The following is a 13,612-nucleotide window of genomic DNA, read 5'->3' as shown; positions in this document are numbered from 1 at the left end:
GAGAACAAAAAAGTAACGTGTACTATGGTACAATGATGGTATCTGACGATAATACCATGGTACTTCCATGTATGGGTAATTCTCAAAATATAGAGAGAATGTCTCTTTTTAATCATTAAAATTACTTCAAATAGTCAAGAAACTTCCATATAAATGTGTGTGTGTGAAATTATTATTTGTATTTATACCACATTTTATATATACTGATATTAATCATTGATACATAACTATGATATATTTATAATAATAAAAACAAAAAATGACAATACTGTAAAAATTGCATTATATATATATATGTGTGTGTGTGTGTGTGTAAATAGTGTGTATTTACATATATATAATAATATAATATACATATCTATACATACATTATCAACATCAACAAGGTTGTTCAAAAGTTTACATAGTGATTTTTCACACCATTTAAAAAAGTTATTAATTTAAATATATCGTTTTAAATGTGTCCATTGGTGTTACATTGCATAATTTTCATAGATTTTCAATGAAATTTAATAAAACCATTTCAGAGGCAGAGAAAATTAATGACAGGAACAACATGTTTTTCTTTGAAACAACATGCACCGATAAACAGTGCACAATAAAAGCAATAATGTGCATTAAGAAAGTAAAAAGTGTGCATTTTGATTTCACGTTTAAAGCACATCACGGCCAGCATGGATTATCCATATCTCATCCGATCCCATGAGGACAGTGTGTGTATACATACCAAATTAATTGGAAGTGTTTTAATCTCTTGAGACAGAATATTTAACACACACAGACACACAGCAGCCCTTTGGCTGTGGATTAAAGGGGTAATTAGAGATGATGTGACGGGCATGAATTATCCGCAGAGGGAGAGCGGACGTGGACACGGGATTACAGCAGGCAACACGCGGGCACTGCGGCAACATTAACATCTGCTTGTGTGGCTCCGGCTCTCTGGGAAGTGGGAACACACTGCTGCTGCCGGCCCAAAGTGCTCAACTCCAGTAATTAGATCCCTGCAGTTACACCATCCGCCACTAGAGGGCACGTTCGACTGGACACAGAGTTGTTAAGCGCAGTCACCTGTATCCGAGCGAGGGTGTTGGGGAAATGTGCTAGGCACAGGAGAAATCAGATTGCATTGCAGAAAAAAAAGAAAAGAAAAAAAAAGCTTGTTAGGCAGCAGATTGCATTTCCAGGTAACTCCCTCGGGGCCACATGCTGTGGTCGGTGTTCTGCAGCTGGTTATTTGTTGAATTATACAGTCTATTAGCATGTCATTTAAAGAGATTCATGCATTAACAGGTGCCTGCCTGTTCAGTCAAGAGAAACCAGCGCAGTTTGTCATATCGTTTGAAGGAGGGGGAATGTATGATTAATGGATGCAATATTCAAACCTCGTATTAAAAGGTCTGCAAATCTGAACCCCCGAAGAGCTGTAAGTGTACCTGTAGCTCCACGCCGTAGCCTGTGTACACCGTCACTGTGTACGTGCACTGCAGGAACGCTCCTTCGGGAAGAGGAGGATCGTCTGAAGAATCGATGTAGCCCTCTGGGTCGGTGAAATTGACCCTGCAGTTTGTTACAGCTGGAGGAAAATGCCAGACAGACGACATTAAAAAAAACCCAACTGTTCATCTGAGAATTTCTAAAAAAGGGGGATGTGAGAAGGAAAACAACAGTTAGGAGAAACATCTACATCACTGAGCTGTACGCTTCAGGTCAAAAGATTCAAACTAACTATGTTTTCATTCAAGTTGGAAATTTTATTAATGGAAAAATTTGCGAACAATTCTCGGATAAAGCAGTATTTCCATCTCGTGAGTTCAAGAGAACAAAATCACTTCTGGAGGAAATTGTCGCAAATATATCTTGTGCAGCTATTATTAAAGCTATTTATGCTAAGTGTAAATTGATATCGTTTGCAACAAGTATAATTAGCAACAAATATCTTGTTTACACTAATGCAAAAAGTGATAGATCCCATTAACACAAAATGTCATATAATATGCTGTTATTAGTACTACAAATAAGACATTGGCTTGAATAATTATGACTTTTTACAGAACATTACAGTTTAGAGCGAATTGACAACATGTTTGTCATCACAACAGATATTGGATAGTTATTTTTTCAGAATTATTACTCATTTAATATTATTTATATGATATGATAGTCTGGGTCGACATTTGATTCAGTAACATTAGGCAGTTTTGATTTATATGCTGTTAAATGTTGATGATCCCGTTATTTTACATATGCATTGCCTACATATGATATCGATTGTTTCTGCTTCTTCTTCGCCTGTGTTTTGATCAAAGAGTTCTTTGGCGTGAGTGAGCAGGAGTAAGTATTCTGATTAATTATTAATTTGTATAGTATTTATTTTAAAATGTGCTTCTCCCTTCTCCCGATTGCCTGCGAGCTTCTCTTCCTGTCTGTGCGGTGTCACGGCCGGCTCGCAAGCCGCAACAAAGGAGACAACACGTTGGATAATGCTCAAAAAGAATAACATTTATTTAAGTAAGAATAATTAAATGAGACGAGACGCAAAACAAGGCAAAGCAACAATCGGATCCAAGACACAAACGGCACGAGAATGGTGAGAGCGCGCCCCGTCACAGCTGAAGGGAACTGCTTTATTTGCCGGCATCAGTTCCAACACAGGTGTAACTCCTTAATCAATAATGACGTCACTCACTCTAACTCCATCCTGCAAACCAAACAAAAAGAAACACACAAACCACAAATATAACCCATACTGGGTTCATAACACCCTCCCCCATAGAAAAGGGTTGACATTTATGAATCCCAACTCAAACCCTTCACCCGATAACCCCACATTACTGTATGACACCAACTTCATCTTACCCCCAATGTCCTCAGCAACTACGGGCCCTGTAGAAGCAATCTTAGGAGAGTAAAGGAAAGCAAGACAAAACATTGTTCATAAACAGTTAAGAAGAGTAAGGAACTCTAGACAATGCGTCTGCCACCACATTGTCAGTACCTTTGATGTGTCGAATTTCAAGGGCGTATGACTGTAGGAAGAGGCACCAACGAGTCAAACGTTGATTTGGGCACCGCAAAGAGTGTAAATAAGTAAGTGGGTTGTGGTCAGTGTACACGACCAAAGAATCTGACACTGATCCCACATACACCTCAAAATGCTGCAGGGCCCAAATCAGCGCTAAAGCCTCTTTCTCAATCACCGAATAATTTAACTGATAAGAAGAAAACTTCTTCGAAAAATAACTCACGGAACGGTGAATTCCCTCATCATTAGCTTGTAACAATACAGCTCCCGCACCCACGTTGCTAGCATCCACACACAACCTAAAAGGGCGGTCAAATTTGGGAGCTGCTAACACAGGAGCGGAAGTAAGCACTGATTTAGCTGCCTCAAAAGCTTCCTGACAGACAGAAGTCCAGATAAAATCGGCTTTTGCCTTCAGCAAATCAGTGAGTGGGGCCACCACGGTGGAACAATTCCTACAAAATCCCCGGTAGTAACCCACTAACCCCAAAAAACGCATCAACTCCTTTTTGGTGGATGGAGAAGGAAATAGATCAATGGCCTCAACCTTGGCCCGAACTGGACGCACACAACCCTGTCCAACGACCTTACCCAAGTAAGTCACGGTGGCCTTGGCAAACTCACATTTGGCCAAATTGACCGTCAGACCAGCCTCAACAAAACGGGAGAACAGATCTGCAATACGACTCAAGTGCTGCTCCCATGAATCACTAAAAACCACCACATCGTCCAAATAAACCGCGACTCCCACCAATCCAGAAACAACCCTATTCATAAGTCGCTGAAACGTTGCAGGCGCATTTCTGAGACCAAAACTCATAACATTATATGAAAATAACCCCTCAGATGTAATAAAGGAAGAGATCTCCTGAGCCCTTGGGGTCAACGGAACCTGCCAGTAGCCCTTGAGCAGATCAAACTTACTTACAAATTTCGCGGCCCCAACCCGATCAACACAATCCTCAATACGAGGAAGTGGAAAGGAGTCTGGTTTCGTCACTTTATTTACTTTCCTATAATCGGTACAAAACCGATAAGTTCCATCAGCTTTATTGACAAGCAAGCAGGGGGATGCCCAGCTGGAAAATGATGGCCGTGCAATGTCATGATCTAACATATATTGAACTTCAGCAACCAGATGTAAGAGTTTATTTGGGGACACACGATAAAAATGTTGGCGAATGGGCTCAGCATCCCCAACATCAATATCGTGCTCCGCCCAATGTGTACACGAAGGTACATCACCAAATAAAGAGACATGATGATTAATAAGAGCAGTCAAGTCGGTACGTTCACTCTCTGTTAAATGGGTCAACATTTTATGGACATTCTTCAGAGTCTCTGAATTTTTAAGACGTCCCAACAGCACCGTATCCTCAGGGAAAGAAACCCCTTCATCAATTTCCTCTTCCAAAGGAGCAGGGGAAATGCTCTCAACTACCAGTGCAGACTTCACATCTGCTCTGGTCTCTAAAGCTTTAGGAGAACGACAATAATAAGGCTTCAACAAATTAATATGACACAGCTGTGTTGACCTCCTTCTCTCTGGGGTGGCAATAAGATAATTTAAGTCAGTAACTTGTTTCACCACTACATACGGACCAGTAAACCGAGCTTGAAATGGTGAGCCCTCCACAGGTAACAGAGCCAACACTTGATCACCAGGCATAAATTGTCGTTTCTCAGTTCGCCGATCGTAAAGTGACTTCATACGTCCCTGCGAAGAATGCAATTGTTCTCTTGCCATCTTACCTGCTTCATACAATCTGCGCTTAAAGTCATTCACATAACTTAACAAATTCTGAGGCGGTGTACCTTCAGTCCAATTATCGCGGAGCACAGCCAGTGGTCCCCGAACGGTGTGCCCAAACACCAAATCATTGGGACTAAAATGAGTACTTTCCTGGCTCACCTCACGCGCTGACAACATCAACCACGGCAATCCCTGCTCCCAATCACCCCCCAGCTCTGTACAATAAGCACGCAGTAGGGACTTCAGCGTCTGATGGAAACGCTCTAAAGCCCCTTGGCTTTGGGCATGATAAGCACTAGCTTTATTGTGCTTAATGTGCAACAGTTTCAAAACCTGCGAAAACAAATGAGACGTAAAATTAGAACCTTGATCACTTTGCACAATCTTTGGAATGCCAAAAATAGAAATGAATTGAGTCAAGGCCTTCACCACCGACTTTGCAGTGATCGTACGGAGGGGATAGGCCGCAGGGTACCGAGTAGATGCACACATCACAGTGAGCAAATAAATACTACCTGATTTTGATCTAGGCAGTGGGCCTACACAATCGATGATCAAGTGCTCAAAAGGTGGACTAACAGCTGGAATAGGAAACAGTGGAGCAGGTTTGATCTTCTGATTCGGCTTGCCTGTTAGTTGACAGGTATGACATGTCTGGATATACTTTGACACATCCTTCTTCAATTTAGGCCAAAAAAAATGACGAAGGATTCTGTCATAAGTCTTTCTTACCCCTAAATGTCCAGCAAGTTTATCATGAGAAATCTCCAACACCAATGAACGATATTTCTCTGGAACTACCACCTGCAAGATAGGATCCCCAGCAAAGTCACTTCCATGAGGAATCCATTTCCTCACCAACATTCCATCTTGCAAGAGATAACCCTGAGCAACATGCCTAATTTCATCAGGAGACATCACACTCTCAAACAATTTATGGAGAGAAGAATCAAGTTTCTGCTCCTGGATCAAATCAGAAGAGGAAACAGAAAAGTCATCAGGCAAGGAAAATGCTGGTCTACCCAAAGAATCAGATGTTAACCTTGGCTGTGCAGAGGTCATGGATCGAGTTACAGCACAAGCAGTAAATACCTGCGGAAAGTTCCTGTTGCTCTCATCAGGACCTGGAAGGGGAAAAGATGAAACAACAGGAGGTGAAAAGGTAACAGGCCAAACCCTGCCCCCTGCCAAATTATTTCCCAGGATTATATCCACCCCCTCCACTGGTAATGATGGACGCACTCCAACCACCACTTCTCCATTCACAAGTTCAGATGACAACATAATTTTATGTAATGGGACAGATAGGACATTTAACCCAATTCCCCTAATAAGAACACTAGTCTCAGTATCACTCACAGAGGAAAAAGGCAGCACATCCTGCAAAATAAAGGACTCCGAAGCTCCCGTGTCCCTCAGTATCGTTACTGGAACATTTGTCTCTTTACCAACAAGCGACACGTGCCCATAAGTAATAAAAGGTGCATAATCTCCATCTTTTAACTGGTCAACTGCTGTAGGAGATCCTTCAGAAGACAAGCCAACAGAATTCAACAATGGTGCCACAAGACCTGCTGGTTTAACGCGAAGAACCTTTCCTCCTTTACTCTTAGCTTTAAGCACAGGACACTCATTTTTCCAATGGCCTTTACCACGACAATAGTTACAGATCAGAGATGAATCCTTGGGCATGCGATCTACTTTACCTTCAAAAATATCATCCCTTTTCCAAAACTCAAAACTACTCTTGTGCGTTAAAACATAGTCATCAGCCAACTCAGCAGCTTTAGCAGTTGTTTCAGCTTTCTGCTCATTTATATATGTTGCTATTCGAGCAGGAACAGAGTTCTTAAACTGTTCAAGCACAATTAAGTTAGTCAACTCTTCAAACGTGGTTACCACAGATGCCATACACCAACGATTAAACGCAGAAGTGAGCTCCCTAGCAAACTTCACATGAGCCTCCTTTACACCCTTGGACAATGTTCTAAATTTTTGTCGGTACGCTTCTGGTACTAACTCATAAGCTTTTAAAACTGCCGCTTTAACGGTATCATAATCGTTGCAGTCCAAGTGTGACAGGGCAGAATAAGCTTCTTGAGCCCGGCCAGTGAGCACACACTGTAAAAGCAGTGTTCGTTCCTTACTAGGCCAACCTCTTGCCTCCGCTATTCGCTGAAACAATATAAAAAAGGTATCTGGGTCTCGCTCGTTAAACTTAGGCATTAACCTCAAATTTCCAGCAGTGTCAAACACTGGAGAAGCACCCTGCAAAGCATCAGTTGAACCATTTAGCCCACCTTCTCTTATGATCTCCAAGCGGTATTTCTGCAGCTCAACATTAGTCTGTTCATTTCTAGTTTTCTCACGCTCTACTTCCAACTTCAAACGTTCCTGTTCAAGCTGTAACAACAATAAACGTTCCTGTTGTTCAAAAGTTAAAGAGCCGACATGAGGTTTAACTTGAGAGGTGATAGCTGTATCTGACTTTTCAAACAAGACGGCCTTCTCTATTAGTCTTGTTTTAAGTACCTCTCTAATTGTACTATCCTTTAACCTCTTATCTCCAAGTTCAATTTCATAATGATCCGCAATTTCAAATAACTGATCTTTTGTACATGAACCAAGCAAACCTTCAGAAGGAGAACTAATAAACTCTACAACTAGATTAGACATCTTTCCACCTTAAAATGCACGTTACAAATAGAAGTGTTTTACAAACCTCAGCAGGAGTAATAAAATGGTTCCCTCTCCCTAGCTATAAAAAAAAAAAAAAAAAAAAAAAAAAAAAATTCTAGCTAACTCAACCCTATAATCTTCATGTGGTTACTGGTGAGGGGCATTTTAAGCACCAAATCCCACTAGTACGAAGAAAAGCAACCAGCACGCTGGCGACTCACTCATACCATGGATATGCACCCGAGACCACTGCTTTACTCACGTTCGCCACACAAAAATAAAAAAAAATTACATTCTATCCACTTGTTCCAAAAGGGAACGAGCAGCTGAACCTAACCAGGGAACACAAATAATATTCCTCCCACAAAAGGATTTGCAAAAACACTTACCTTCTACAGATACAGCCCGCAACACATTCCGTTATCAAAACCAAACAAATCCAACGAGTATTTCCTTCAAAGTACGATGTATAAAACATCCCAAACAATAGCGCTTAACAAACGATCTCTCTTACAATTTTACATTCGGTTAATCAACACGCAAATTACCTTACAAAATAACCAAACGCAAAAAAAACAAAGCGCTTCCAAATCATGACGAAATACAACTGGAATTTTCAAACGTTAAAGGACGGACGAGCCCCCATTTGTCACGGCCGGCTCGCAAGCCGCAACAAAGAAGGAGACAACATGTTGGATAATGCTCAAAAAGAATAACATTTATTTAAGTAAGAATAATTAAATGAGACGAGACGCAAAACAAGGCAAAGCAACAATCGGATCCAAGACACAAACGGCACGAGAATGGTGAGAGCGCGCCCCGTCACAGCTGAAGGGAACTGCTTTATTTGCCGGCATCAGTTCCAACACAGGTGTAACTCCTTAATCAATAATGACGTCACTCACTCTAACTCCATCCTGCAAACCAAACAAAAAGAAACACACAAACCACAAATATAACCCATACTGGGTTCATAACAGCGGTAATTTGATTTCTGTACAGCGCGACAGAGAGTCGAGTGGTTATGACGCAATCGTTAGCCTATTTTTACAAAAACTGTTTCTACGGGGCCATAATGTAACATAGAAGGTAATGGAGCCTTTTATACATTGTCGTGTTTCTTTAGAAATAAATAATGGACAAATGGAGTCTTTAAACGCCTCAGATGTAAAGTTATTTGCTGTCAAAGTGACCCCAAAATGAATGGGAGTCATTGGAAATGCTAACGCAAGTGAAGTTCTGCTACAAGATGGCGGCACCCGGCCGGCTTCAACTTCCGGTCGATGGATTACCCCCTTGGGAGATTCAGTAATCTTTCAGAAGATGTGTAATAGTGCCCCCTACCGTATAACAGTGAAAACACAGAAAGCTGAACATTTCCGTCAATGGCGGGGAAAGAGTTGAGCTAACACGCCGCTTTTGGTAGCCTGTTTGTTTATGTGCTTGTTTCTGAAAGTCAGTCGCTAGTTCCGCCTTCTCGATGACATCATGCACATCGTTAAAGATGGCTAGCGATGATTGGTTGGAAGCAACCTGTAGTCTGACATGTGTCTTGTCCACGACACGGCAATAATTTAGTAGTCAAAATCACATAATCTGACACTGCTGACTATCGTAACAAACACTTCTTCTGAGCAAATTATTCAGTCACATGACTTTTTTGATGTGCATGTCTCCACTTCAAGTGAACATGTTTTTATGCACATTCTGGATATTTTATTCAGATCTTTGGGTTTCCACCCAGCATTTTTTAAGCGATCTCAGAACATTTATAAAAAGTGAATGAAAACCCAGATAGCCAATGATTTTCAGTGGAAAAGATTCACTTTCGATGAGAGTTGGCGAGATGGTAATGCGATGAAGTTAATTAGAGGTCAACTATATGTAAATATGCAGCAGCATGAGGAACAATTAGCAACCAACAGCAGAATGACTCATTCGTGATTCAGGTTTCGGTCTTACCTGAGGTGAGAACACCAGACACTGTGTCAACGTTCACAGCGGTGGGAACCGCATCGGTGAGCGAAGGCTTCGTGTGTGCCGTTGGAGCATCGGAATCCCAGCTCGGGGTTGCGACGGCCTCCGGGGGTTCGGTGGGGAGGTCGTAGGCTGGAGGTAAAGTGGGGTGTGCAGGGAGCATCTTCTTCAGGAAGGGCTGGTCGGGGGACAGGGCATCTGCTCCGGCCTCGAGCCCCTTCCCCAACATGGGCACCAGATTAGGGGGTAAACCACTGGGAAGAGTCACACCCTTCTGGGCCAGAAGATGATCCTTGCCTGACAGGACAGACTCTAAGAAGTCCTGCCCCATGGATGCAACTCCTCTGGGGGTTTCTTTAGGGGCTGGTAACTGCATCAGTGGAGCAAGGCTGGGTGGAGGGGTCAAATCGGTCTCATCTGGGACAAAGAAAAAGAGTTTGAGAACAATTAGTAGGGAGTAAAGTTGCTTCCTGCAAACTTAACTGATATCCCACTTGCTTGTCCAAGACAGCAATGGAGTGCAAATTGCTCTGCTTCTCAAACTTGTCTCATGAGAGAAAGAGCCCAGTAAGAGATCTCATGTCTAAATGTCAAGATAAGTCTGCAAACAAAAGTCAAAGATCTCATTATGAACATTTCGCATTAAATACTTCCAAGTTCAGATCATCTGAGCTGCTATCCGTACTTTTATAGCACTATATTCTATGGCTTCGTCTGAAATCGCGTACTAGAAGTAGGTACTTATTTTGAATATAGCGACAGATACTTTTTTTTTAATGTTCTAGTATGAATGTAATCCGAACATTTTACATTAGCTATGTTGTCATAGTCATGTGACCTACCAGGGTCTGTTCACTGCCATTCATAAAACCTTTCCCATGGCCTCATGGGATATTTTCCATTGTAAAACTATTTAAAACATGTTTGGTAATTCAAATAAAGCTAAAATATAACAAAATCAAATAAATGTTATATTTTAAAATTAAACTAAATAAAAATGTTAAATTTTGCTTTGGCAACTAACTCAGATAATTAAGTTTAAGGTAAAAGCTAACACTGAACTAAAACTAAAAATAAAAAATAAAAAGCTAACACTGAACTAAAACTAAAAATAAACAATAAAAATTCAACTTAAATAACATAAAAAAAAACGAATAAAAATGACAAAAACACAAAAACAATTACTAAAAATTTAAGAGAAAACTGAAAATATAAAAAATAAAAGCTTGTTCAAAATATTAATGAAAAGTATAATACTACATTAATAATACTAAAATAACACTGCTCTGTAATGTACCTTTAAGACATGGCGACACACGGCACTGTCACTATTTCCACTGGCTCCACCACAAAAAAAAAAGGATATTTTATTTGCAAAAAAATATTTTGTGTAAAGATAAAATAAAATTAATAAGTATTCTTAACAACCTTTTACTACAAATAATTTGCTACAAATAATGATAAAAAAAATAACTATAAAACCATAATATAACTTTCTAACTCCATAGTTAATGTTTAAAAAATTGAAGAAAAATCTAAGACATAGATTTTGACATTTTCTGAAGGTCGGAGAAACGCCGCCGTAAGAAATGCGTCTTGTGAGCAATAAAAATCAACCTCTGAGCTATACAATTTTCCACTGGAAAAGCATGTTGCCAAACACATAAGTGCAATAATATGCATGATTTGCGATAAGGTTATGGTAAAGTGCAGGCTTCCACTGCTGTGTTCATTCAGGGCAGTATCACTGATGAGGGCTCGGTGTAGAAGAGGAGGGAGTTCAAGCTAAAGGGGAATCTAGTTTTCACAGCACTATTCTGGGTCTGTCAGGCTGAGTGGACCCCTGCCAGGACTGTAAGTTATTCAAACTATCTCTCTTTCTGTGCTGCTGCTGCTGCTGATGCAGGTTTGCAGACAGTCCTTCACGGGGAGGATGGACTGGAACGCAAATGAAGCGTGTCGGAGAAACGACGCCGTAAGAAATGCGCCGACGCGCCGTTTCCTACGTGTGTTAATATGTGGAGCTTCACCTCCTGCGCGCCAACCCACCGCATTAACTCATTCTCATGCCCCCTGAAACACCTCAACCTTTCATTTTCTGCCAAAAAGGATGTCAATGAGCCAGTTAAGTGACATCAAATTGTCATGCTTATGCTTTGTTAAATTGGATTTTAACCAAAAAAGACATTTTTCTGCACTATACTCCCACATACAGTAAGGATCCAAAGTATGTGCGACGACATTCAAATAAAATATTACATTTTTCTCTCTATATATGTATAGTGTGGAATTACATTACAATACAATATACTAAATCTTTCCATAACAAACTAATTCAGATGCATACGACTTTAATCTCTGTTGGCTTTTTCACCACAGTGGCCATTCCTCAAGGTGAAAAAAGAGGAAGTGCCTGATCAATTAAATTACTCCGGCGAAAAAAGCTATTACCCTCGGAGAGTGATAGAGTGTTGTCCAGGGACGTTGTCTGAGCAATAAAACATGTAATGAAAGCGAGTACAAGAGGAAACCACCTGACGTGGCGTACACAGGGCCACTTTGTCCTCTAGTGAAAGTTAATTGGTCCATGTACATTATACATGCACTTCTGTTCAATATAAGCCAATTCTGAATTTATTAGAGATTCAAACAAGAAGACAGTTGACTACTGGATTTATAACAAATATATTTAGAGGTGTCATGAAATGGATTTTTTTTAATGTTTCTTGAGGTTCACTTATAATGTTAATAAATAGTTTTTTGTATATATGCAGAAAAATTCTTATTTTCAACCCTCATTCTGTCTGAAATCATCTGTTTTAAGGCTTGTCAGTAAACAGCCACTGTTATGATTGACTTACATAGGAAACAGCATCAACGCCCACTTGCTATTAAAAACATCATCCACATAAAACCGTCAAAGCATAATGAAATCATTTACTTGTGATGCAGCTGTTGTCAGATCCAATACAGTTCATCTTTCAGCAAACGCTTTTTGAGCATAGAAAATTAAATTTCCAATTTAAACTGTTGTAAATCTTGAATGCTTTGGAGCACATACTTAAGTTTGATCTCTTTTCAAAGACGACACTTGGCAAATTATCGCTGAAGTGAAAAAAGTTTTAAAAGGTGAACTTAAAAAAAGTTACAGAATGTTATGTGTATTGTTATGAAAAATGCAAAAAAAATACTATTTAAATTTTTTATATGAAATATTTGTTTAATTTGACATTTTCAAAAACATATTTCTAAAACTGCAAGAAAACCAAAGCCATAAATCTAAACAAGTTGGGTTCCAAATTTGAGCTTGATATCTAAAAAATTAGCTTTCAGGAAGATTTTGTTTGGCCGCAGTACCAAAAGTTTCCATTAGATGAAATTCGTCTCCCATTAATTTCCAACGCGCAAAGGAGTACAAGTATGATTATTTTTTTCAGGACCATTTAACCTTTTCGAATCATGTCCATGTTTTTATTTATTTTTTGAGTTCACATAGCAAATGCCAAAACATTTACCAAGTTTTATAGCCTGGATGCCAGCCCGAACCCCGCCCATAAAATTTTTTGGTCGGGAAATTCGGTCTGGACTCAATCCATTGAGGAGTAATTATGATCAGTCAAAAAATGTTCGGGCCAATCAAATTGCCAGGGCGGGCTTTATGCGATGATGGACAGATGGTCTGCAGGGACGTAGCCTAATCATCACGTTATCAAAGAGCGCGATGACTGCAGCTGGAGAACTGAGATGTATAGATTCCGCTATCGCGTCTGTTGTAAAATAAATCGACAGCGCATTCATTTTAATAGACGAGCAGAGAACTGCAATCAAGGCATTTGTCGATCGGAAAGATATTTTTTGCCGTCCTTCCTACAGGATTCGGCAAAAGTGTAACTTATCAGCTGGCTCCGATGGTAACTAAGAAGATGGGACGCAATGAAAACCCTGTGGTCGTTGTGGTTTCTCCTTTGGTCGCACTCATGGAGGACCAAGTAAAAGAAGCAACACTCGTTATTTTACTTCTTCCAGCGTGCGTGCATTTGAGTTCTGTAGTTGACAACTGTGCTATGCAAAGTAGTTGACTTACTGCGTTGCTCTGATTGGTTGTAGGTCTATCCAATTGAGTGCAGAGTTTTTTTTCCTGGTTCGGTTAAGACACGCCTCATAATCAAAGCCCTATG

General features: G+C 40.2%; 1 protein-coding gene across 1 annotated transcript in view; it reads right to left on the bottom strand.

The window, feature by feature from the left end:
* Nucleotides 1–13,612, bottom strand: part of LOC130094908 (seizure 6-like protein) — a 53,504-nt gene that overhangs the window by 13,642 nt on the left and 26,250 nt on the right. Inside the window, exons 2-3 of the mRNA XM_056261441.1 lie at nucleotides 9,420–9,851; nucleotides 1,437–1,576 (exon numbers count right to left, since the gene is read on the bottom strand). Coding sequence (XP_056117416.1) covers nucleotides 1,437–1,576; nucleotides 9,420–9,851 — 572 coding nt within the window. The remainder of the gene's footprint in view (nucleotides 1–1,436; nucleotides 1,577–9,419; nucleotides 9,852–13,612) is intronic.

Source organism: Rhinichthys klamathensis, unplaced genomic scaffold (assembly GCF_029890125.1).
Source record: "Rhinichthys klamathensis goyatoka isolate OS25496 unplaced genomic scaffold, OSU_Roscu_1.1 h1tg000183l_1, whole genome shotgun sequence".
Taxonomy (NCBI): domain Eukaryota; kingdom Metazoa; phylum Chordata; class Actinopteri; order Cypriniformes; family Leuciscidae; genus Rhinichthys; species Rhinichthys klamathensis.
Note: the sequence above shows the minus strand (reverse complement) of the source record. Positions and strands in the feature narration are given on the sequence as shown.